The sequence below is a fragment of the Vulpes vulpes genome, chromosome 7, assembly GCF_048418805.1.
Source record: "Vulpes vulpes isolate BD-2025 chromosome 7, VulVul3, whole genome shotgun sequence".
In the NCBI taxonomy this organism is placed as follows: domain Eukaryota; kingdom Metazoa; phylum Chordata; class Mammalia; order Carnivora; family Canidae; genus Vulpes; species Vulpes vulpes.
The window spans coordinates 68,500,740-68,528,236 of record NC_132786.1 but is presented as its reverse complement, the minus strand read 5'-3'; the positions used below and the strand labels follow the sequence as shown (position 1 = coordinate 68,528,236).

Below are 27,497 nucleotides of genomic sequence, written 5' to 3'. Positions count from 1 at the left end.
AACCACACTCAAAGACCTTCCTCTCCTAAGATGCCCTTTCTGGGAGGTTTTTCAAATCTGATACTTTTTTCTTCCTGCAAAAAGAATGCAAATGCTATATATATTTTCCCCATCAAACACCCTTTTCTTTATTTATAGACTTAGGGGAACTGCATTGTTGAACAGTTTCGCATTAGTCTTTTTATATGGAAAGGACCAGTCTAAAAAAATTGCTCTTTCTGCCCCTCAATGCCAGATTTTCTCCACAGACTCTGAGAATGAATTTCCCTGTGGTTAATTATATACTATTATACCCCCTCTCCCTCCAGACATCCTCCCCAGACTCACACCCTGATTGTAAATGGAGAATCTGGTGTAAAATCTTGCCATGCAATATGAAGCCCTCAGGTACCAGTGCTCCCAGAAACCCCAGAGCTGCAGGAGAGACTCCCACCAACCACCTTGGAATACAGTGTCTGTACCTGAAGACTTGTGACCTCTTTCTCAGATTCTGTCTTTCTCTGCAAGGCTAAGGTCATCAAGCCTATTGTGTCTGGTTGTCAAGAGATTAAGATGATGGCCATACTCCTAATTTTATATATGATGATAGACATCTTAGTCCTCCCTGCCTCGTCTTACAACAGCCTGGTAGAGGAGTAGGGATAGCAGGTACCTTCTGGTGAAAGGTGTCCCTCCTGGCATCCTGTTCCTGCTGCCACCTGCCTTTCCCTCTCTGCCTCTTCTCCATCAAGTCCAGCTGAGTGTGTCATAGTGGGTCCATGCCAGTGTTGACCTGAAGGGCAGGCACGAGACCTGACAGCAGCGTGTGTTTTTCTGCTGAGATGTTGGCATCCGTTTCTCTCTTTGAGGTTGATGTTGTCCAGCTACACGCTTGGGGACGTGGCAAGGTCACCCAGAAGACTGACACGGTCTGACCAGGAGAAATTGAGCAGACCAGGGAAAAGCTGGGTTCATTTGAACTGTTGGAAGGCTCCCTTGCTTCTCAGAGTGGCCAGCCTATGCCTTGCAGCCAGAGAGGTCTTTCTAAAACCTGGTTGTCATCTCCTCTGACTTGTTTCTCAAACCCTCTATCTTCAGATGCCGTCTCATCAGCCCCAGCGCTGGTTCCCCCAGGGTGAAAACGGAAGCAAACTGTCCTCATCTTTAGAACAATGAGAAAAATAATGATATTGTAGTGAGTTTGTGCATCTCTCATCAAAGAGAAAGTAATTTTTCTGAAATAATTAACCTTTCTACTTGAGGAGTATTAAAATGCCATTTTTTATTAAATCCTACTAATAGGGGCACCTGGGTGGCTCAGTTGGTTAAGCTGACTCCTGGTTTCAGCTCAAGTAGAGAACTCATGGGTCATGGGATCGAGCCCCACGTGGGACTCCACAGTCAGCGGGGAGCCTGCTTCAGGGCTCTCTCCTTCAGCCCCTGTCCCTACACATGTGTACACATGCTCTCTCTCACATAAATCACTCTTTTAAGTGAATAAATTTTTAAAATCCTGGTAATAATAGATGATCGTGGGGTACCCTGTTCTTCCTACTTTCCTGCCCAGCCCTCATGTTCCATTGCCTCAGCGCCAATGTCGCCTCCAGACTTCATCGGCTGCTCTAAGAAGTGTACAGCTCCCCCCATCTGTGACCTTAGGGAGGCTCGTGTGTACCTTTACTACAGCCACTGTCACACTGCTGTAATCACACAGCTACTGTCCTCTCCAGGGAGCACAGTCTCACTCCCTTCTGCAGGCCCAGATCCTATTATATACTGCCTCATGCGTAATTGATGCTTAAATGTTTGTTGAGCAAATAAACAAAGAATGGTTTTGAAAGGCACCATATAAGCACTGAGGAAGCTTCAGAGAATCTTAAGACATAGTCTTTGTCATCAGGAAGCCTGCATCCTGGGAGAAGATAGTAAATACATATTATTGTACATCCAAACAATTGAATCCTCTGCAGCCATTAAGAAGAATGAGGCAGGTCGATAGGTACTGAAGTGGAACCATCTCCAAGATATATCGTTAAGTGGGAAAAGCCAAGTGCAGAAGAGCATGTAAACACCATTTCTCTTGAAATATATGTGCACGTGCGTGCACACACACACTCATGAACATGCACACACAAAACTATGCGTGTGTATGTCTAAAATGTATTTGGAAGGATGCCCAGGAAACTAGTAACAGTGATTGTCTCTGGGAAAGCAAACGGGTGGATGGCTGGAGAGGAGTGGAAAAAAGACTTTGCACTATGTGCTTTTTTTACCTTTTATTTTGCTTATTTAACAAACGCCTGTATATTAGGTACAGGCACTGTTTTAAGCCCTTCACAGGTATTAGCTCAATAAATCCTCCTAACACTCTATGTGGTAGGTACTATCCTCCTGTTAGATCCTAGTTTTTTTTATTATTATTATTATTGTATCACCAGTTTGTAAAGAACCTTAATAACCTCTTTCCAAAGTAGAGACTGGTCTGAATGTCATATATTGAGTGGGTGACCCATGCAGTAACCAAGAAGGAAGAGGTTGTTCAGGATAGCTTCACAGAGGATAGAGATTTCATCAATCCTGAGGGTTACTTAGGTTCTGATACAAGTCCAGTGCCAAAAAGTAGAAAGTATCTTCTAGGGACATTGGTTAGCTCAGCTTGGCTTAACTAGAAGGTTGATGCAGAGGGAAAATGGGAGAAAAGGTGGAATAGGGGCCACCTTGGATGTCAGTGTTACAAGTTTGGAGACTTGATCCTATTGACACCAGGGAACACGCAAGTTTTTCTGTTTGGGGTTGTTTGTTTGTCTTAAAATACAGAATAGTAAACTGATCTGGTTGGAACCAGAAAAGATTAGTCTGGGAGGAGTGAGTGGGTATGAGAGATTCCAGTAGGAGATTAGTTGTCATAACCTATTGAGAAGAGACTCAGATCTGTAGTAATGAGACTTGGAAATAAGCAGGGAACATAAAAGATGTTACACTGACAGGCCTGGTGATGATCAGACAAGAGTCAAAAGTGACAAGGACAGGGATGCCTGGGTGGCCCAGTGATTGAGCATCTGCCTTTGGCTCAGGGCATGATCCCGGGTCCCAGGATGGAGTCTTGTATCAGGCTCCCTGCGAGGAGCCTGCTTCTATCTCTGCCTGTGTCTCTGCCTCTCTCTCTGCATCTCTCATGAATAAGTAAATGAAATCTTTAAGGAAAAAAAAAAGTGACAAGGATATTTTGAGGCTTTGTAAACTTTGGAAGTTAGGCACCTGATAAGGGCATCAAGTACAAATGTCTGGAAACCCATGAAAATGAAGCTTTGACCTGTCAAGAGACCAGATCTTGAGAAAGAACATCTCATGCACAGATAAGACTTTTGGAAGCAGAGAGAAGGCCTGCCCGTGAGCAATGCCTGTAGCAGACAGAAGAGGAGCCAAGAAAGAAATGGAAGAGTCTGAGGGAGCTGGAAAGGGACCTAGTAACTTGGTCCACAGAGAATTGAGTTCAGAATGGAAAACAATCAAGGGAAACAGGACTAAGTAAAAGCCTTTGTGTTTACTGACCAAGATGTCATTGGTGACTTTTTAAAATGTCGTTTCAGACAAAATGGAGGTTTTTAGAAAGGGAGACAGTGAATACAAATGATTTGTTCCAGAAACTTAGCAGTGAAAAGGAGAAAAAAAACAAGATGAGAGAGTGGACAGAGGATTACATGAACGCCTTGCGGTTTGTTGTTTGCATTTGTTGGTTTGTTGTTGTTGTTGTGTTTGTTTTTTCAAAATAGGAGAAACATGAGGATGCTTGAACACAGACATGAAGAAAGGAAGGGGGTAGATACTAGAGACAGGAGTTCAAAATAAAACAGAATCCTAGCAGGGTCCTAATGGCGTTGGGATCCAAGGCATATGGTTAATCTTAGAAAAAGAAAGAAAAGAAATCCTTCTTCTGAGGCACAAGGAGCGGATTAGCAAAAAACCATTTCAGTGAGACGAATATGGTACCTCATACAATCCTGAAGGTCTGAAGACATAACCTGGACAGGGCCAGTCCAGAGCAAGTAGTAGGTATTCAGGCAGGGTAGCTATTACTGCTACTGTTTTCACGCAGCAGGTGTCCTACCACGTCATTGGACGTAATCCTCACCTTCACCTGTGATGTTACATTATCTGCCCCGTGTATAAATGCAGAACCTGAAGTTCAGGGAGACCAAGAAATGTCCAAGGGCACATGCGGCAGATAAAAGTTGTGGGGCTCGTGCCTAATTATTGCACCAGAGGATGACAGAAAAGATGGAGGATGGCCTGTCATTAACCAGAAATGGGCCTCTCCCCTCTGGCCTCCCCTTTTTTACTTGCAACCTATTGTCCCTCAGGGAGGTGCTCCACATCTCCTTCCTCCCAGAGCTGGGGGGAAGACCCCTCTGCCTTTTACCTGGAGCACCTGTTTTATTCATAGTTATACCCCCTCAGTGTTGGGGATTCACAGACTGCTTTTTCCCTCTGTCCTCTATCACTTAAGGAGGTTACAGACTGTTGGCTCTGTCGTTCATTCTTCCTTTTCATTGGTTCTGCACCCACTAGATGTCTTGTTCTCAGGCCAGGGACTAACAAGGAGTGAGACAGATCCAACCCTGTCACAGCCCCTGTGTTCCAAGAGGGGGTGGCAGACATTTATGTAGTAAATTCTTAACCAACACTTAGTCCATCGCAGCCACTGTTCTTCGTTGTTTGGTCCTTGTACAACTCCATATCACTGTTTCCTTTCTCAGATGAAGAAAGTAAGTCATGGAGAGATTAGCAAATCACCTAAGAGCATACAAATAGTAAGAGACAGAACTAGGATTCGAACCCTGGCTCCTGAATCCATGATCTTAACCAGTATAACATGTGATGTCTCTAACTTTATGTGTACATTTTTAAGATATGTATAATACGAAGATACAACTGTCCCCAGAAAACAGTTTGACTATATATTTATGTCTAGATGAAGATCAACGCTAAACAGAAGTGAAGCTCAGTTAAAAGAACAAAGCTTTGATGAGTGGGGCAGGTACCATTTTCTAGAAGGTGGTCAGAGAAAACCTCACTCATTGGTAAGCTGACATGGGAGCCAACACCGGACTGAATTTCTTCTTAATCCCCTATTTTTCTCCAGCCTTCTGTCCCTTTAATCCCATTTGATGCTCTTTTCTGATTTTCTTTCAACTGACTTAGGGTGTAAAGCAATATAGAACTATGAGGCACAGCAAAGGAGGGCTTACCATCACCTCCTTGCCCTATAACTAATATATATATATATATATATATATATATATATATATATATATATATATTACATGTAGTAAGAATATTCTCTGGTTCCATGCCCTTAGCCCCTGCCCTACCCCAACCCCACTGTACACACCCTCATGGACCATTTTCACCAGTGCCGATCTAAGGTTTCTTGCTACGTTGAAATACAGAAGGGTAGAATTTCTTCCAGAGAAATCCACTTGGGTTTTTCCAACACGTATCTCATTTCATTGTTTTCTGCCCATAACTCTGAATTCTCTGGAGTCCTTTACATTATTTCTCTTTCTTTGTTGCTGTTCCCGGCCCTTCCCCACTTCACAACGTTTGCCCTTTGCGCCACTCTATGTGTGCTTGCACATTAATTAAGGTATTAAGTGAGATCAGTTATAAGCCGTGTCCTCAGCATTCACTAGATGCTTTCTCTCGGAATTTGTTGATTTGCCTTTATCATTACCCTTTGTTTTTCAGCCTGTGTTCTATCAGGGGTAGCCATTCAAAATAAATTCATTTTGCAGGTTATATTTTTTTAGAGGCACTGTATAAAATGGTTCACTGACATCCAAATATAGATCGGCCACAGTGGTCTCTTCATCCACCAACCTCACATTGCTACCCAAAGCTATCCATCACATTTGTCAGAGTATTTGGGTTCTTAATTAAACCCTGCTGGATATTATACATATTTCCATTAGTTCTTTCTGATTTAGTCTATCATTTTTCTAATTGACATCCATTCTGAGTCACATGTCCTTGAATCTCAGGTGGCCCATTTTGTAGCTTTGGTTTATTTAGGATTTCTCGCTTCTGTAAATAACCTGAGGGTTTAGTAAATATGCCCTGGAGTATTTGCCATTGGGACCTGCTGATTTGCATATGCTCATGCTTTTCAAATAACCTGCTGATTTTTTTTGTTCCTCTGCCAACCCCCCCTTTTTTTCTGGCCCTTTGGTCCTAAAAGATGGGGTTGGGTGCTGTTTTGTTTTGGTTTTGTCTCAGCAGAGAAATCCCCTGAAGCAATATGGAGAAGTGTGCTACATCCCTAAGTAGGACAAAAAATCATTAGGGTTCGAGTAATTTAGCCAACTGTTGGCTCAATAGCTGTTCTTGCATCTAGACTCCAGGCAGTGATAATGGCTTGCAGCAAGCTTTCCATCAGCCTCACCCAGACCTTGTCTAAACACCCTGCACCTGTGAGGTAGCTGACTAGGGGCAGAGTCAATGGCTAAAGAACAGAATGAACTGGCAGCTGCTGGGCTTCATTGGCTTAATATTCTAATGGCAATTTCTTCCATCAAAGCCATGTAGTCCATGCCTGTCCTCACTGACCTTTCTCCCCGCAAACACTTACAGCTAGAGAAGGATCTCCTTATGGAAACCCAATACCAGTTCCTCCTTCACTTCTCCATTTCATAACTAACTGGAGCAGAATCCTTGGCTTCTGTCCCTTGTCTAGTACCCTCCAACTCTTCTTTCCCACGTACCGAGAGAGAGGAGCAAAATGGGCAGGCTGGCTGGCAAACCCAGAGTTGTCTTATGTCAGAGTATTTACCTAGTGTCTTAGATTCCTTTGATCTGGCTCTGGATCGTATTTTTTAAAGAGTAGATAAAAGAAGCTTCCTGAAGGCAAGGACTATACCTCTGTATGTTTGTCTGCTATATAACAGCACCTCCCCCCCCCCCCCCCACACACACACACTTATGTCCAACGAATAACTTCCAGAACCTGACCATGGATGCCTAAAACCACAGGTAGTGCTCAACCCAATATATACTATCCTTCCCCTATACATAATACCTAAGGCAAAGCCTAATTTGTAAATTAGGCCCAGTAAGAGATCCACAAGAGTAACCGACAATAAATAGAACAATTATAACAAGCCACTGTAATGAAAGTTATGTGGTCTCTCTCAGGGTATCTTGTCCTCATCCTTCTTGTGATGATGTGAGATGATGAAATGCCTGTGTGATGAGATGAAGTGGGGTGAATGATGTAGGCACGTGACGTAGCATGAGGCTGCTATTAATGATATGTCAAGAGGAGAGTTATCTGCTCCTGGGCTGGGCCAAGGTTGACCGTGGGTAACTGAAACCGCAGATAGCGAGACTGTGAATAAGGGGGCATTACTGTATTAACTTTTAAGATGTTATTAGAGCTTCCTAAGTACTAGCGATAAGGATACTACCTTTTCCTTTGAAGAAATCCTTTGCATTATTTATTGAAAAGGTGATAAATGCATAAAACTAAAAAGCCATAGGGCCTCTGATTCATTTTTGTTCTGCATATGACAGCAGCCCTTTCCCAGATTGCTAATCTGGGAAATATAGATAATATACAGTGTGAGGGCCTTGTGCTAATTGGTAAACAATACGTGGCTTTGAGACCACCAAAGTACATGATACTATCTCCTTCCTTCAACCTATGATATTCGATAAATCTTTTGTTTTTCATTGAAGAAAAAAAAACTCTCTGAAGTGATATTCAGCACAGCCTAACTCTCCTTAACCTGGATTCACCTTTTGATAATCAAAAGAGCATTTACAGGAGTATGAGACAAACACAATTATGAAAGTAAAATGAAGGACCTAAATAAAAAATCACAGAACAAGAGGGTAATTCTATTCACTCTTTCATATTTCATTATTTGATAACATCAGAAGATGAATCCATCAGAATTGCTTTGGCAAGTGCAAACAGAAATGTGCCTGATCAATATTTATTAAAACCTTCAAAATGGGAGAAGGAGTTGAACAGACTTCTTAATGGACTGAATAATTATTCATACAAATGGGGTTTGACCGAAGGCAGTGCCAGACCAAAGAGACACAGTTTTAATTGTACTAAATTTAAAATGCAGATCTTCCTCTAGTTCTGCTGCAGAAAACTTAATTTAAAAAATTATCTGATGGAGCAGGGAGTGACATATGAATCCTTAAGTTGTTGCGGAGGAAATTTCAGCCACAGATAGTACAAATTTAGAAGGTGTTACGAAGGTGGGGGAGCAGAATTTCTAGTTAAGGGGCCAGGAAGAAATTTTCTTCCCATTTCAGGGCCTTCAGTGAGCCTGGGAGAGGGTCATCCTCTCAAAAGTGATGATCTCCGAGGAATCCCTTTGTTTGGAGTGGTTGTGTTTTCTGGAGAGAAATAAAGCAAGGCTCTGGCAGCCACCATCAAAAATATCAGGATACATACCCGAGAAAGAGGAACACAACCAACTTTAGCTTTTAATATCTCCTTGGGAGAGACACCCCCCTGTACTACTGTAGTGTGCCGATTATCAGAACGAGGCCAACGGGTACCTGGGGTTTAAGCACAGTGCTGTTGAGAAGGCAGTGATGTGTGTGCCACTCTCTATGGAGAAAATGTAGGGAGACGACCCATCAGGCCTGCGCAGCAGATCTCAGGCTCTCACTACCTCTTGAATGATTTCCTACTGCCACCAATTGAGGGAATTTCTACACTGTCTTTTCTAAAGACCATACTTTCTCTTCTGGAATGCCCTGCTCAGAACAAAAACCTGCACACAATCTGTTGCAAGGAATGTTAAAAACTATCCCTGTGGAACATAAATCTGATTATGCCACTAACTCCCCGAAAAGTATTTAGCTCTTCTCTCCCTGAGTTTCCTTATTCCTGAAATGGAAATAACTTTCACTATTTCCAATTAGAATTTTCAATCATGTCTATAATGAACTCTAAGCTCTTTGAAGGGGAAGATAAATGAGAGCGATTATGTTATATTTTTTAATAAACTAATTTATTCTTCTGACACACAGGATTGCCATCCATTTTATTATTGGTCTGGAAAGTACACATCTGAGCTAAGTTTACACTTGTTCAGAACATTTCCAAATCAATCACAGCTGCATCTCACCTACCAGGGTTCGGGAGAAACCAGCAGCTAATTCTGATGGAAACCCATAGTTTTAAAGGAGCAAGCAGAGGATGCTCTAAAGGTTTTAAAATTCAGAAATGCTTAAATTGCATCTGCTCTAACCTCTTTGTTTTCTGTATGGGGAGCAGAAGTCCAAAGAACCAACAGCCTTTGCCCAAGGTCACACAACTGGTTAGCGGAGAGTGAAAGACTTAACCAGAATCTGAGCTTACTTGATCTCTTGAATATTTACTTCTCTAAGTCTTTCTCCTGTAACTACCTCTTAATTATTTATGGGATGATTATCTAGTTTATAGATTATTCAGTTCCTTTCTTTTCTCTTTTTATTACCATGTATGCTATTGAGTGAAAAGAGAAAACCGGAATTGAATGTTTTACCCAGCAGTTTAGTGACCCATCTACTACTGGGTTTTTTTTTTTTTTTTAAGTTCTCAAAATGCTGCAACTGTTGGCTAAAAAGAATGTGGGGGGCTACTGTCAATACTAAGTTATATTCAGGTAAAATTTTCGTCCTTCAAAACTTAAATTTAAGAAGTCCACTTCAGAGCCTAATTCTCTTGTTGACGTTATTACTGTCATTATCTCAGGAAGGACTAGACGAGAAAGGCTTCACAATGACATTACTTAATTATCCCTCTTCCTCAAGGAATAATCCATCAGAAGGGCAGCCAACTTTTGGGAAAAAAAGTGAGAAATAGGTGACAAAGCCAAAACTCCCTTCTGTAACTTTTGAATGCTGACTTGACAACGTGACTTCATTATTTGTTTTAGAGTGCTGAATTCCCAGATTAAATCCAGTGTTGTTCAAATATAACTACAAAGTGTGTAAATGAATTTTGAGTTGCCGAAATACTGGCTTGTGCCGTTACAATGGAAGGCAGAGAGTTGAATTAGTGAATTTTATTTTGTCCATATTACCTGAGTCATGACTAAAATTTGCTACACAATTTTTCTTTGCAATTAGTACTTTGGCTTTTTACAGCCTCCATTCTGTTTGTATTATGTGGCTTTGGAGTGAGTACAGGGTTCAAAGTCCTTGATTTTGAGGCCTTAGCCAGATAGTTCAGCTTGCTCATCTGTGCAGTGTGGATGATTACAGTAACTACTTCAAAGGGGTGAATTGCCAGGGTACCTAAAATTTAGACATTATTATTAATAGCATCTCAATCAGGACAGATTCTAACACCCAGCATGAGATATAGCTATGTAGCCATGGAAAATACAGTTTTTGTTCAAGGATTTAGGACTGTGGACCCCACTCTGTAAAGGGAGGCAGATGGCAAAACCTTCCCCAGGGACTGTGGACAGCCCCCAGTTAGCACCTTCTTTCTACCCCCACCCCCAGACTTTCTGGACTGCCTGCGGGTCCAAGAATGACAGTTGCTGTGTGGGAATAGCTGGTTTTATTGGGGCTTTCTTTCCTCAATTTACAGAGGAGAGAGCTGAAACTATTTGCAATAGCTTTCAGAGACGCAGTGATAACGTTTACGATGAGTATGGCAGAGTGGGAGGTAGAACCAGGGATGAGAGACTAGGATGGTCCTGGTTTGTTGCTTATGGAAATTTCTGAAGAGCTCTTAAATAAGAAAAGCACTCATACTCAAAATATACAAAAGTATCAACAACTTACTTATATGTATGTATAGACCTATGTACATTAAAAACCAGTAAGTAGGTAAAAAAATGTTTAAGCTTCATGTATGTTAAAAAAAAAAAAAAACATGAGGAGGTAGGTGCTATCATATGTTGTTGGTAGGAAGATAAATTGATGCAGCTTTTTTAGATAGCAGCATTGCCAAAGTCCTAAACACTATACTTTGACTAAATCTGCTTTAGAAATCTATCCTCAGGAAAAAAAAATGTTTAAAATTGAAAACAAATGTTCAATAGTCTGTCAACCTAAATATTTCAACTGTAATAGAGAAATTGGCAGAACATTACATATGCAAAACAAAAACTAGAAGGAAATGTGAAAATGCAGTTTGTCTTTATCATGGAATTATTGGAGTAATCTTTCTTTTCTGCTTAATCTTTGTGTTTAGTCCATATAGTCTATATGACATGTATATTAATTTCCCAATCAGAGAAAGATAAAACAAACTTCGTTTTAAAATTTTTAAATGAAAAAAAAAAAAAAACCTTCAAAGATCTGCCCAATTAAGCAACATGCCCTACATGACCTCACTTGGGTAAATATTTGCCAACACAATCAATGGGGACCAAGAGTTGTGGTTTGGTACCATTAAAATAAAGCTAAGAAGGAAAAAAGCAAGGGAAGAACAGCCCATTGAAAAGGGAAGCATGAAGAAGGTAAGAGAAAATAATCCATCTCACACCAGAACAGAGTATGGATGCTGTCATATTCTGGACTGGGTGCAGGAGACCAATCTGTGTGACATCACCCCACCGTTCTCCTGTCCCCACCTGCCTCCCTCTCCACGCAGGCCACTTTGGGAACTGCTGCCCAGAGGTACACAGCAAAGAGAGAGAAACCACGGGAGGAAACCACCTCCTTGTGGAATGCTCCACCCATCAGGACGACCTTCTGGAACTCTGGGTTCCAGAATAGGTATTTGGTCCACGTCTGGCAGTTGGTCCCCACACGTTAGGGGCTTGCTGTACAAGTCATGAGCCACAAAAGGCCTAAATCAAATGTGTGTTCACTGATCCCATCCCAGCAGCTAAATGCTGTCTAATACAAAACGTGATGCCTGGAAGCCATGGCTGCTATTGTAATGCTTGATGATAAAGATCAAGCTTTCATTTTCCTGGAGCCTCAATAAGTGCTGGTAAATTATTTATTCCAATTGGGTTACATGATTTCATTTCAGCGTGTCTGTGTTTATCATAGAAGCCCATTCTAATTGTAGTTTGGGGTATTTTTGTATTTTCTCCTTGGGGCACCTTGTAGCACCCTTTCTCTACCTCCAGTTACAACTGTTGCTAGGCTGATTTAGTGTAGTCTTTGCTGCTGGGTACTATTCTGCAAGATGAATGAATTTCATTCCATCTTTAAATATTTATGTTTCCTTATGACCTAATATATCATTGTGGTTATGGGTAATTTTTTCCCCTAACTACAGAAAATACACCATCAGTTACCTGTCGATTTTGTTTAATAACTCAGCTTTACAATTCTGGGACACTGTTCATCCGAGGCTCTTGAGGACTCTTTCTGTCTCTGAGTCCACTTCAGAGTGTCATTCTGGGATTTATAAGGGTCTTCATTGCACAGAGGATATTGAAACGTTAAGGACTTAAGAGGTGCGCCCTTTATCACTTATCATACCGGAGGATCTAGGACTAGAAATCCAGGCATCTTTGTTTTCTTGTTTGCTCCCAGCATGGAACAGTGGTCCCTGTTGAAAACCAGCCAGTATCCCTGGAAACAATTCATCAGATTTTTCAAAAGAAATCCAATTTCATGTGGCTAAATGGGCTCAATGTTACTTCTTAAGATAAATGATGAAAATATCAACAGCATAATACAAAGAAACCCAATTCTTTTGGTTTAATCTCAGTGAAAAGCATCACCACCCACTTACTGCTTCTGTCTCCCTCCCTAATGTGTTTAGGTCCTTGGCTCAAGGAGATGGGAATGGTTCTGTAACTCTTCCCACACCAGAGAGACTCTGGGTCAGAGTCCCAGCTGGTTCTGGACCTTTGGGAATCACAATAGCTGAGGTGAATCCTGAGGAATCTGCATAAGCCCTCCAAGCACTTTCTAGTTGGAGAACCACCAGTCAAGAACCACAGCCGTCATGTACCTTCTAGGTCTGAAAGAATCATAAGCCCCAACCTCTCTATCATTCCACTTGAGAAGTCTAGATCCAAACATGTGTTCTTCTTGACCAAGTTTTAAAATGTGTTCTTAGGTCATTTCCTAAATGGGCAGCCCTCTCCCTCCCCTGTGCATCAGAGGGAACGCAAATTAGATGATGCAGGGCCTCATTTCTCAAAACAGGGGCTGTTCTCAGGAAGCCACAGTATGTCAAGAGACATGCGAAGCCATAGGATAAATATGATGCATCTTCCTACAGCATCAAGTTTTTCTTGCAAATTGTATTTTTAAGTTACAACAGATTTATCGTGTAGTATAGGTAGTTCTCATGGGTTTTAAGCTGAATGTGAAGCTTCAGCAAGGTTCCTGACCATATCTGATACTGGCCTCCCAAAAGTCTGCAAGTTGGAGTTGATTTGCCTCTTCTATTAGAAGTACCTCTGTCTACATTCAAGGTTACCTTTGACCAGTGATTTCTAAATATGTGGTTCCAGGTTAAAGTGAACACTCATTTACAGAAAAGTAACCCCACGAGGACCCTCTGCACAAGAATATTGAACCATTTGCTGCCTGCAGTCACTCATAAACTTTTGCCCACAGAAGATGAGCACTTATTATTCCTGCCTCTATTTAGGAAATATTTGTGAAAGTGTATTTTTTTTAAAGGGTATGTTAATTAGAAAAGGAGGTTTAGCAGAGCAGGAAAAGGAGCTAGCCATGTGAAAAGACACCAACACCCTCCCTGAACATATTCCCATTGTAGCAACAATTGATATAAAATATCCTTGAAATTATGAGCTCCCAGAATATATTCCTCAGTATAAGGATAGCTTACTTCTCCCAGAGGGTATTCTTTTCTTCAAGATATTCCTGATGAACAAGAAACAAATTCAAGACTCAAGTCCAATGATCCTGATAGATCTGCAAGATCCCTTCATTTCTGGAGTTGCTTTGGGCCTTTTGCCTTGGTCTGCCTCCCTTCACTGAGGCAAAGCTGCCTTTCCTGCCCAGAAGAGAGAAGGAAGTAAACTGTGTCTGGAAAGGCTTCTCTGTTCTTTGTCTAACCAACTGTGATGGCATCGTGGGGCCCAGAGCCTGCCCTGAACTTTACCTCTTGGGTAATTTGTAGTAAATGTGCAAGTCTGAGCCTCAGTGTAGACTCAGTGAAGGGATAGTGGTGGCATAATGTTGGTTTCAAGAAGGGCAGGTGGCTGTATTCTCCTTTCTTGACTCCTGCCTTCCCCATCTTCTCTCTGCACTGAAGACTCAGTGTAATGCATGTTTCTTTTACTGGTACTACTCTTCTCTCCACCTAGGCCAATGGCCTTGCAGCCGAATGGATCTCAAGTCCACAACTTTTTGCTAGCATTATAGCTAATCCCCTCCCAAACCATTCTATGTACCTGTCACCTTAATCTTCCAGAAGCACAACTTGCATGGTGTTTGTGCTCTCGATAGAACCTTGGGAGGTGAAGGAGAGAGGTCCTCTACTGACTTGATGAAGTCAAAGTTCTTTATTAATTTAACTAGCCTGATGTCAAACAGTCCACCTTCTAGCTTCAGCTACCTTTTCCCACAACTCTGCTGTTCAGCCACACTGCCCAGGCTAACCAGATTCCTCTTCCCAGAAGGAGTCTCACTTCTGCTCCTCTCTTTTCCCTTAATCTAGATTCCCTGCCTGGAAGCCCTGCCTGACAATATCATACCCCATACGAAGTCTTCCTTGATTCTACACCCTTCCCTCAGAATGGTGGGATTTCTCCTTCCTCTGCTATAAATCTATAATATTTATCCTTCCTCATGTCACTTGGAGCGTGTTTTTGTCTGTTTCCATGAAGAAGGAGCATTGGACCGAGAGTCAGAAACTTGGGTGCATATCCTGCCACAGCCCCTCATTTCTTTGGGACACTGGACAAATCCTGTAACTTGGCTATGCTTCAGTTTCCTTATCTGAAAAAAGTGAATAATAGCTCCCTAGGTATAGTGAGGGTTACATGATACAATACATGGAAATGAACTTTGTCAATAAAAATGCAACCATTATTTCTCTACTTTTCATTATCTTTCCAACTTGTCTTGGAGCTATTTGAGGAGAGAGGCCATGTCTTGCTCATCATTGTATACTTCCATTACTATCATTACATTACTTACTATTAATACATTATTATTATTATTTCTGATAATAACAGCTAATATTTATGGAGCATGTGTGTTTGTCAGGCCCTATTCCAAGTGCTTATGTGGATGAATTAATTCTTCCCATAACCCTAGGAGATAGGTACTATTATTATCCCACCTTTGGAGGAGAAAACCAGACATTTCAAAGAGCCTCCAATGAATAAGTGAACCAATGAGGGACTGAATAAGACAAAAACAGCTTTCACGGTGCCTGCCAGATGATTATTTCCCTCCCTCTTGGCTCTGTTCCTACTTCTTTTTCTTTGGATCTTCCTAGGTAAATGTAACCTTAGGGCAAATCTCAAACTGAGATCCTAAAAGATTTGAGGTCTCCTGAGTCTCCATTTAGACCTATTCTCATGAAGCAAGCTCCAGTGAGCTCCAAGAAAATAGAGATGGTTCTTGTCTTGCTCCCCATTATATTTGTAGGGCCCAGAACAAGTCTGGCGATCAATAGATGCTTACTGAATAAGGATTTATCACCAGGTTATTCATTCTACCTAAAACCATCTAAACGGCTGACAGTGGAGATGGTGAACAGTGTCCCCTCTTGCTTCCTCAGGCAGTATTATGAGATGCTGTACAACACAGCCGACGAGCTCCTGAACCTGGTGGTGGACCAGGGCGTGAAGTACACGGAGCTAGAATACATCCACGCCCTGACCTTGCTGCACCGCAGTCAGACTGGGGTGGGAGACCAGACCACCCAGAACATGAGGCTGCAGCGGCTCAAGGAGATCATCTGCGAGCAGGCTGCCATCAAGCAAGCCACCAAGGATAAGAAAATAACCACGGTTTAATCGAGCGCACTGCTGGAGATGGGGGTGGGAGGTGGGGGGGGGGGGGAGCCACCAAGTTTGGTTACTTAGTCATACCTCCTGCTTTCTCTGCCATGTTATTTGGTATATTTGGAGCAGACTTGCTTTTCTCTACCCTGATGCTTTAGTGGAGAGAAAGCATGAGGATTTTCTCTTTTTTTTTTTATTTTCTTTCTTTTTTTTGGGGGGGGGGGTCTCTTTCATTTGGGCTTTTCATATAATCTCTAAAGGGAGTCCGCAGTACAGAATGTTTTGATTTAACGTCTGCTCGAGCGCAGTTGGCTCCAAAGGGTTGAGTTCCCTGGGTGGGATGGGAGGAAGGTTGTATCAGATTGGACTCTGAAAAAAATGAATGCACAAATTACTACTGCCCAGCAATCGTTGGAAAGCAGACCATTCCCTAAATTGTAGTCCCCTCCTAGAACACTTCGTAGGGTCCTCTTATGCAAACAGGAGATTTTTACTCTCTTGACCCTGTCAGTTTACAATTCGGCGAGATGAGCGGATGTGCATTGCTTTCTATGTCTCTTGCCAAGGTGAAATCAGTGGCTTCTCAGCTGGCTGTAGGTTGCAACAGGTTTCCCTAACCAAAACAGGATGTCTTCTGAGCTTGGGGGAAAAGTGCTTTTATCTCAGTCCCTGGGAGAGTTTTGTATGCAGTAGCTTATACACAGGTTATAGTCGATGTATTGCCTTTTCGTCTTTACTTCGCTGCATCAAAACAAAGAGCCTTTGAATCACAGAAGTGGAAGAATGAAAGGCAATCCACCCTCTTCGTGATTTTTTTTTTTTTTTTTTTTTTTAGCCTCTACTTTCCAAGAGAAAATAATAGGTGGAGAGCTTTCATTCTCAGTTAAACATTGTTTGGGTGTGAGTGATTCTTAGATGCTTACTTGCTCTGGGTGTCAGCCCCTAGGTCTTTCTCACCATAGAAAGTAGCCCCGGTCCACTCAGCTGAGTGCATGGAAGGTGGGACAGCGTGACATTCAACCTCAACCCACCAGCTGAGTCTGTTTCTAAAGTATTCCTGGGTAGTTTGGGTGCTCACCTCTCCTGGCACGCTGGACCCTGCCACTGCCCCCAAGTCTCCAAGCACTCCTGCTACCCATGGTTGATATGTCACAGGAGAAAGCAATGCACTGACCGGGACACACCTTGGAAACACATGGAGAGGACAGTAGGAAGGACTTTGACCATACACGGCCATGCCTCACATCGTGATGGTCCAAAATTGTGCACCTGTTGGTATAGCTCTTGTCTTGGTGGCAAAAGCAGAAAATTAAAGAATGTTTTGAGAAGCTGAAATGTTGTGTGTTGTTTTTCTTGTATGCTTTATTCAATAAACATTCCCTGAGGGCCTAATGTGGGCCAAATACTGCTAAGCCTAGGGGCAGAGACTAGACAGTGAGAGAGGGCACCACTTTATCTACCTTGAAGACACTATGGCCACTGGCCTCTAACCACAACCCTAACGGATGTACACTCACGGCTGAGTTAGAAATCAGGACTGACAGTGGGAGTTCAGCAGTCAGCCGGAAGATGGTTTTCCAGACAGTTCTGGAAGGAATACTGTAAATCTGTGTGCTTCAGAGGCCCGGTCAGAAAGAAGTTGAATCCATGTAGGAGAGAACCATGGAACTAACAACATTATGGGAAAGTTGTCTACCCAAGAAGTGGGGCGTGGGAGAAGAGGGATGAGGGAACTTAGAGCCGACCCCTTTGGTTTGGAGGCCTCCTCTTAGTGGCCATGGCTTCTCAACATAGCTCCTGTACCTTTCCTCCTCCTTCCTTCCACGCCAGGTAAAGAACCCTGGGGTGGTCACATGGATGCCAGAAGAACCAGGGGTGGAATTGGTGAGTGCTTAAGACAGGTTTTATTGGATGTGGAAAGGGACATGGGTTTGGAGTGAGGAGAATGCCAAAACACTGAGAACCAGCAGAAGTGGCAGATGGGCTGCTGCAGGGGAGCATTTAGAAAAGTAGCATCCCAGCTTTGGCTACAATAATGAGAGGATTGAAAAATGTGAGTTTTGTACAGACAAAAAGTGATCTGTGCCTCTTTTTCCAAGACATTCAAGGCGTAGATTTCTCTGTAGGATGGCACATCACTCATTTTTTTAACAGGTCGGGGACAGCCAGTCTCCTGTTCAGTAATGGATGGTCGAATGGATGCAGATGGAGGAACTTCCTTCACAGAAACCCCAGCCCCTGACCAGAACCTCATTCTTGCCTGAATATTTCCTCAGCCTGACCATCATTAATTTATGTTTCCAATAGCTTGGGGTGAAACTCTCAAATATAGCCAAGTGGAATTGGCCACCAAACCCAATGATCTTCCAGTCAAGTCCTATCCATGAAAATCTTAGCGTCCCTGCATTCATTCAGTCAAGAGATGTAATGGCCTGTTACAGAGCTCAGGTGACACAACTTCTACTCTGATCTTGCCCTCCCCAGAGTTTATATTTGCCACTCAATCCACCAAGACCACCCTTTCATTTAGCAAGACATCTCCTAGGATTGAAGACTGACATCTTTAGTCTGACCCTCTGCTGTTTTCTTCTGAGCCTTGCCCTCTGGAAGCTCGGGACTGTGTGCCCCTCTTGGCTAGCCAGAGCCTGGAAGTTCATTGACCCTTTACTATTTGTTGATGGAACACATGGATGCCAGCCTCACAGGTTCCATGAATGTCCTGAGGTCATCGTGTTCTGGATTCTTACCCCAGAGCATAGCTGTTGGCTGCCTCCCAGCACCGGGGTACAGAAATGCCACAGTTAAAAAAAAAAAAAAAAAGGATAGTAGAGGCCTGGACAAAGCTGTAGCTGGGCTCGACTCCACTGGAGGCAAACATAGTGAGAAGCCCGGCAAAGTAGCTGTCCCCTGAGCAGGATACCATGTGAAAACAAGGAGTGTCCCAATCAGCAAGATTGTGCCTGAAAAAGCAGAGGTTTGTGCCGAAATACACACACCTGAGAGCAATTGTCTTAATGGGGCAGGGATGGAAAACAAATTGGGCGTAATTTGGAAGGAGGGTAATGAGGTATCAAGAAGAAAACAAAGAGAGACTTGGCTCAGCAAAGGTCTCGGCTCTGTCCTAATTAGGCATAGTTGTTATAAGAAGTACATCATTAATAAGCATGTGGCCAGATGTGAAATGCAGCAGAGTCTTTTTCTGAAATGGACGCTGTAATGAAGTGTATGCAGCTGGAAGAGCTTGTCCTAATTTGGCGGAGGCAGAGCGGGCCTGGAATTTCGAAGAGGTGCCGTAAGAGGCCCACCACTGGTTTCCACCTGAAAACAACTGATCCTTCTCCAATGGGGGCTGGGCTGTAATGAGATACGGCTAATTATCAGGAGCGTAATGAGATGCACAAGCCACTGCCACCAAGCTGGAGATTGCTTTAAAAGTGAACGCAGAGGTGAACACTTGAGAAGACTCTGCTAATGGGGCTAGGTGTGAGGTTGCGGAAATGTGCCCATTGTGAGGGGTTGCTCCAAGATCCCCGCCAAAGGCTTGGGTGTGTAATTTAAAATATTGCCGGGACATTGGCACACCTGGAGCAGGAACCCCTGGGAGCCTGGGGATGCGGTGACCTGTTAAAGTTGCATATGTTTTTTTTAAATGTATATACAGCTTCTGTATATATTTTCATGCAATATATATATTTTTTTTCTTGCAAATGAAAAAAAATGAGGTTAGGAGCTGTCAGGTGAGCGCAGCTCCTATTATATTCAATCCCTTTTAGAAATGTGGCCTCAGATGCCTGATGACTTTGCAATACATAGTGTCAGTGGAGAAAAACTGGCAATCTGTCCATCCTAAACTTACTTACCTATCAGGCCAAGCTTTCTTTCACAAGGTTATTTACTGTTGAGCGATCGGGAAAACAGCACCTGTTTTTTTGTTTGTTTGTTTTTGTTTTTTGCAATTATTTTTATGATTGCTATTATGTTATTTTAGATATCACTTACTGAACCCCTCATATGTGTCAGATGCTATGCTAAATGCTTTACCACATCATTCCATTTAACCCTCAAAAAAAATCCAATGAGACTGTTACTCTTATCATCCCTACTTTGCAGAGGGAACCAAGGCTCACAGTGAGACGCGGCACGGACAGTGCCCATGCCAGAGTGCGCGCTTGGCACTCCTCTTCTCATTCCTTGGGGCAAAGGGGAGACCCTCACATGTTTCATTAGAGCTCCAAGTGACATTCCACATCCTCTCCTACAGCCCCCAGAGGGAACCATTCCCAGACTGAATTTAAGACTGTCCTTCCCACTGTCCACTGCTGCTCCTCAGGTCCCTGTGACCAATATACCAATATACCTGCAAGATTCTTGGACACAAGAACCCTCGGCCCAGGGGCTGGGCCCAGCCAGCTGGAGGCTGAAGATGACCCATACATACCTGGACCAAAGGCTGGAGCCCTGAGGCGGGGGACTAAATGCTCAGGTTTTTAAATCCTCTGTGCCTTGAGTGGGGGGATGGAGTAACTGGGTGCTGGGCATTAAGGAGGGCACTTGGTGTGAGGAGCACTGGGTATATATGCAACTGATGAATCACTAAATTCTACCCCTAGAACCAATAATACACCATCTGTTAACTAACTTGAATTTAAATAAAATCTTAAAAAAATAAAAAGAATCCTCTATGTACCTTGGCTCAGAACGTCATCCCAGCCTTACATATCAGTGGTTTGCTGTTGTATAAGCTATGAAATGCCCTAAGCTAAAAAAAAATAAAAAATAAAAAAAAAAAAAATAAATGCCCTAAGCTTCAGCTTCCTCATCTGTGAAATGGGATAATAATGATAATAATGATGATAACCATAACTCCTATCCCTTTATACAGCAACCCTGTATAAAGGGTTGCTGTATAAAGTAAGAGAGGTGTTCAGTGCCTGGCATATAATAAATATTACATAAGCATCATAAATACTCAGATTCTAATAATAATATCTTATCTGTTTCTTTGAGGAGCTGTTAACCCAAGATCTAGAAAACCTGCTCTGTGGATGTGGCGTAAGTGGGCTGCCCCTTTGTGGGGACTCAGTGTCAGAAAGGCCTGGGATCTGCGGGGCGGGGCCCGGGAGGCTGCTTTGTTGTGCTTGGAAGCCTAAAGCCACCAGACAGCAGTGGTTAGGAGCCTGTCCTTTGGTTGAGCCTGTCCCCAGCCCAGGACAGTTGCCCTCCAGGGTCGGCTTCCCTTTGAGCTGTTAGCGGATTCGCACTCACTGCCTGCAGTGTATTGTGCGCATCTCATCAAACTCTGAAGGCTCCCGTGCCTTTTAGGGACCAGGCCTTCACAGACCCATTGGCCTTCTGCCTGGGGTTTGAGTGTGCAGTGCCCCTTCCTGCCTCTGCAGAGTGATGTCAGATAGGGTGGTCATTTCTAAAATAAGTTCGTAAGCTGATCTAGGAATCTGAGGTGAGAAAAATGTCTTTTTCTTCCCTCTAAATCAAATCTAGTGCTTGAGTGGCTCAACAGTTTAGTGCCTTTGGCTCAGGGCATGATCCCCAGGTCCTGGGATCGAGTCCCGCATGGGGCTCCCTGCATGGAGCCTGCTTCTCTCTCTGCCTGTGTCTCTGCCTCTCTCTGTGTGTCTCTCATGAATAAATAAATAAAACATCTTATAAATAAATACATAAAATCTAGCTCTGAGCTCCCACTTAACCACTCTCAGCAAAAACCTTAACTGAAAAAAAAAAAACCTTAACTGCAGTAACTTTGTGGTTTCCCAGAGGGAGGGTAGGGATGAGGCTTCCCTTCCTTTGGGTTGTGTCAGCGTGCCCCTGCGGGGGGAGCACATCAGGAGAATGGGGGTGAAGGTAGGATCATCATCCGTGTGCGTGCTCACCTTCAAGCCCCTGTGCCCAGTCTCCGCAGGCACACCCCGCAGTAATTCCCCGCCCCCCACCGAGGTCCCGCTGGCTGGGGCCACAGTGAGCCATGTGGGTCCGAGCTGCACGGAATCCACAACCTGCCCCCTCCCAGCATTGGAGGTAACACTGCAGGTGGGACAGTTCTCCCCGCTTGGCTCCAGATCCACAGTCCGTTTTCCTGCCAACCATGGGCAGGGCCTGGACCTTTCAAGTCAGTAGCCTGCTTAAGGGAGTGTCCCGAATGCTCTCTCCCATCCACTCCCTTTCTTCTTCTTTTTTTAAAGATTTTATTTTATTCACAAGAGAGAGACACAGGCAGAGGGAAAAGCGGGCTCCCACAATGAGTCCAGGGCTGGACTCAATCTCAGGATCCCGGGATCACACCCTGAGCCAAAGGCAGATGCTCAACCACTGAGCCACCCACGCCCTTCTTCTCTTCTGCCCTGAAACAGGATGTTTATTAACCACACACCTGGGGGGTAAAGGGAGCCTGGGCTTCAGGAGCCAGTCCCCAGATAATCTTCCCGTTAAGGTGGCCGAGGGAGGGAATGCTCCTTTTATTCCAATTTGGGGTGGAGCAATGGCATCAGTCTCTCAGTAACACACCTGTTGAGGATTCCTAAGAGCTGGATCAAACTTCAGAGAGCGTTTTGTCCTCACCATTTCACTTTTCTGAAGGGTCAAGCAAGAAGCTCCAATGGGAGAGTGGGGACACTTGGTGACTGAGGCGGGACCAGGATCCAGAGCCCTTCACCGCCAATCCCAGGGACCCTGCATCTGGGAGCCCCCATGTGCCCCATACTGCGAAGCCACCAAGTAGAGTGTTGGGGCCCACCTGCAAAGACGTGACGTGTGCACATGGAAAGAACAGGGCAACACACCTGACTTCATGCTCTCCTCCTCCAGGAATATAGCAGGATCATGTTTCCTGCCTCCTTTGTGTTTGGGTGGAACGATGTGATTAGGCGGCCAGTGAGTTGTGGGTAGAAGTGTGACATTTCCCAAAACATCCCATTACCGCGTGCAGCCCTCCAGAGCTCCCACCCGCCACAACATCCAGCAACATTCCAGCCTCAGACAGCAGCCCTTCAGGGTACTTGGGTCCCAGGAGGAGGACACTGCTGAGCAGACGCCCCAGCTGACGTGCCATGTGGACGTGTGATGTGAGAACGACACGAATTTTTATTGTAAGCCATTGAAATTCAGGGCTTGTTTGTTCCCGTAGCCAAACCTTGCCTGCCTAATAGGCACTACAAAGAGGCTGACCAAGAGGGGAGCAGAAGGAGCAAAGGCCATTTTCTTTTTCAGTTTACTTTTTTTTTTTTAAGATTTTATTTACTTGAGCAAGAGAGAGAGAATAAGTGATGGGGAGGTTTCAGAGGGAGAGAGAGAGAGGAGACTCCCTGCTGAGCAAGGAGCTGGATGCAGGGACTGGCTCCCAGGACCCTGAGATCATGACCTGAGCCTAAGGCAGATGCTCAACCTACTGAGCCACCCAGGTGCCCCAGGGACTTTGATGCTAATAATTTCATCCTATTTATTTATTTATTTACTTATTTATTAAATTTCATCCTTTTTAAAAAGAGAACTGTTTGAATGGAGTGATGGGAATAGAAGCCACATTTAGAGGCTCAAGGGAGAAGAGATGCTGCTTAGCCAGCATCGAGTGCTCCATCAGCACATTTGTGCCAGAGATAGAAGCACCAGGGATGTGTCGTTCACCCAAGGAGTGACCTGGAGCCCCCCACTTTATGTCTTTTAATGTTTCTGCCTCCTCCGAGCTGCTGATACCCCGAGTATTAGTGGGCCACGTACACAGGCCCTTGGTTCAGGATTTCTGTTCATAGGGAAGCTTCTGCATATACCCACTACCTACAGAGAAAAACAGAGCATTATGATGAACTGTTTTAAAGCTTCAGAATGCCTGACCAAGAGGCCACACATCTCGCTCCTGATTTTTCCCTGAGGTCTAATCATCTCCCTGGACCAGCCCCTTTTATTTGGAAGTTTTCCATCATAGCGCCATTCAATACCAGTCCCTAGAATTGAGTTTTTATCCTCTGATAACCCAGGCCCACTCACAAAAACATGAAAAAGACTGGCAGAAAAAAATCTATTTTCTGTCTTCTAACCTCTTCTTCAGTAGCTCAGGGTTCCTTGCATTTCTCTGGTGTCCCAATGGAAGTAAATGTTAATGGTTTTGAAGAAGATCTGAAGCTGCCATTTTAAAAGGAGGAAACACAACGCTGAAATGCTGTTACCCCGGCTAATTTCAAGATACTAATAAAGCACAAAATTCTGGGTCTTTGGGTCCTGGAAGAGCTACAATTCACTCACCTGCGACATAGCATTAAAGAGTGTTCACAGGGGTTATAGAAATTCTTAAGTTTTGCAGGTTTATTAACTATTATCGCTCATTTGAATTTTTATTTCCATGTTTCCTAGATCCAGTTAGTCAGGCACAGGTCCTGGCCCCTGAGATGGTTGCATCCTGCCCTGACCCTACTCAGAGCTCAGAAGGGAAGTAAAAGTGTGGGTGTAATTTGCTCTGCATCCCACCCCTCTGTTGACTGCTGTCTCAGTCCATTCTGGCTGCTCTAAGAAAATACCAGAAAACTAAGTAGGTTATAAGCAATGGAAATATATTTCCTACAGTTCCTAGAAGTCCAGGATCCATGCACTGGCAGGTTTGGAGTATAGGAAGAGACTCTCTCTCAGGTTCATCGCTGTGTCTCTCACTGGGTCCTCACAGGGTAGAAGGGACCAGGGAGGTCTCTAGAGTCTCTTTCCTAAGGACACTAACCCCATTCGTGGGAGCTCCACCTTCATGACCTAAGTGCCTCCCAAAGGCCCCACCTCCCAATACCCTCACACAGGGGATTAGGATTTTTAACATAGAAATTTTGGAGGACAAAGATACAGATGCAGTGAAACAGCAGGACACCTGCACCCCGATGTTTCTAGCAGCAATGTCCACAATAGCCAAACTGTGGAAGGAGCCTCGGTGTCCATCGAAAGATGATGGATAAAGAAGATGTGGTCTATGTATACAATGGAATATTACTCAGCAATTAGAAACGACAAATACCCACCATTTGCTTCAACGTGGATGGAACTGGAGGGTATTATGCTGAGTGAAATAAGTCAATCGGAGAAGGACAAACATTATACGGTGTCATTCATTTGGGGAATATAAAAAATAGTGAAAGGGAATAAAGGGGAAAGGAGAGAAAATGAGTGAAAATATCAGTGAGGGTGACAAAACATGAGAGACTCCTAACTCGGGAAAACGAACAAGGGGTAGTGGAAAGGGAGGTGGACGGGGGTTTGGGGTGACTGGGTGACGGGCACTGAGGGGGGCACTTGATGGGATGAACACTGGGCGCTATGCTATATGTTGGCAAATCGAACTCCAATAAAAAATAAGAAAAAAAATTTTTAAAGAAATTTTGGGGGAACACAAACATTCAGACCATCGCGCGGATCTAAGCCAATGTGACATTCATATGTACCAGGTTCTTTCAGTAAACAAACATCAGTAGCCTCAACCATCAGAAGTGAGGAGCAGGGATGCCCGGGTGACTCAGGGCCTGATCCTGGGGTCCTGGGATCGAGTTCCGCATCGGGCCCCTGCAGGGAGCCTGCTCCTTCCTCTGTGTCTCTTCCACTCTGTGTGTCTCTCATGAATAAATGAATAAAATCTTAAAAAAAAAAAAAAAGTAGGGAAGAAAAATATGCCTCTTCCCCACAACTTAGCTAGCAGGTCATGACAAAGGAAGCAGACCACACACAACATTTATTAGCAACATTATTAGCTGAGATAACAGTCATCTTTCAACATGCTCTGGAAGTTCAGTGAGGACCTCACCCTCTGTCCCTCCTCCCTGGCCACCACTGTTATTGGAACATTCATTCCGAGGAAAATGCAACAACAGGATCAGACTCCCCTTCCAGTCAGATCTGTAGACAGAGTTCTGTGTTAATTACGGGGGATCGGGGCCCTGGAATCCGGTTACATAGCTGTAGGTACTGAGTTTATTTACTTTAAAATTCATTCATGAAAAGGTGGACAAGGCTGCAAAGTCTTGGCAGCCACGTGCATGTCTTGAACACGTTGCATCAGCCACGTCCAGTTCCTCTCCTGCCTGGGCTGTCCCGCCTGTCATTAACATCCCACCCTTCAGATAGAGTGTCCCTTCCTCTAATGCCGCACGTGAGGAATGTATTAATTGTCCTCCTAGGTGTGGATGATGGCTTTGCAGTGAGTGGGCCACCCCCACGACTTGAATTTGAGGCAGGACCCAGGGTCTAGTCCCTGCCTGCCTCCAAGCACAAAGGCACTGACTAGGGACTCCCCAAAGCAAAGCCAGGTCTGGCTCCAGGTACGTGCGTGGTGCCTCTCTGACCCCCCTGAACACCCCACTCCGCTCACCCACAATCACGAAGTCTGGACCAGAGACCCTATGAACTGGTACACAGAACCTCCAAACCTACCCCCTGTTGCTGCTGCAAACTGGCTCCCTTTTCAAGGATACAGAGCTTCGTGCCCCTCTCACACCACCTGCCTTCCGCTATGGATATCCAGGGCCATGCCACCAGCCCTTAGCTGAGGAGTAATGTAAAGCTGCAGCCCCTGACTTAGTTAAGCTACAAACATCCCTCATTTGCATGATTAGCTCTTCCCTAACTGATTAGAAAGTTTCATCCTGCCCCAAAACCGACCCTTCCTGAATAAATGGCTCTGTTAAAGGGAACCAGACTCTGAAATGCACCTCAAATCCAAACAAAAACAAATCCACCGCGACAACCACAAAAAGGGTCCTGGTATTTTCTTTGTGGGATGAGAAAAGAGCTTAAGGTTTTTAAAAGTTCCGTGCCACGTTTAGCGAAGAACTGAAAGTAGCTCCCCCTATCAAGGGGTGCTTGGAGGACAAAGCGTTGGAGGTCCTGGAGGCTTGTAGGAGATGTGTGTGAAATGTTGGTTTTTAACCTCAAGGGGTTTAGGGTAGCCACTAAGGAATTTTAAGAGCGGGATCAGGTTTTGACTTGAGAAATACCACCCTGGAGGAAGATGGACAATAAATAGGAAGGTGGATGGCAGGGAGACTAGTAATAATCCAGGAGGAAGATGGTGGTGGCTTGAACTAAGGCAGTGGCTGTGTAGACAGGAGTGGATAGTTTCAGAAGGCATTAAAGAAGATGGCTCTCTGCTTGGATTTCACCTAAGTGCGTCCTTCATTGACTGCCTGTTAAACCCAGCAGCCCCTCTCCCATACCCTGCCACCCTTCTCTGCTGAATTTTCCCCCACAGCATTGATCACTATCTGACATCCCATAGAGTTTAGTTGTTAATTTGTTTTTTTTCCTTTGCCATCTAAAATATACATTTTAGGAGGGCCGGGATATTTATATCTTTTCTCTAGATTTCCAACACCTAGGCTAGTCCCTAGAACATAGTAGATGATAAGAAATATTTTTAGAATGGACATGGGGTGAAGACTGAATAGAATTGCGGGACGCAGTCATTGGTTGGCTGGGAAGAGGGAGGAGGGCGCGATAAAGTAGCAAAGGAAGGTTCCCACGTTTCTGTTTAGCTTCACTGAGGGGGTGAAGTGCCAGTCAGTGAGAGGAGAGGAGAAGCAGGGTTGAAGGTGAAGGAGCCAGTGGATAAATTTGAAGCAAGTG

General features: G+C 44.0%; 1 protein-coding gene across 2 annotated transcripts in view; it reads left to right on the top strand.

The window, feature by feature from the left end:
• The window catches only part of EXOC4 (exocyst complex component 4), a 754,775-nt gene extending 737,541 nt beyond the window's left edge, over window positions 1-17,234 (top strand). For both annotated transcript variants that reach the window (XM_026010860.2, XM_026010859.2), the window contains one exon: window positions 15,674-17,234. In XM_026010860.2, coding sequence (XP_025866645.1) covers window positions 15,674-15,911 — 238 coding nt within the window. In that variant the 3' untranslated portion in view covers window positions 15,912-17,234. The remainder of the gene's footprint in view (window positions 1-15,673) is intronic.
• Window positions 17,235-27,497: the final 10,263 nt, after the last annotated feature.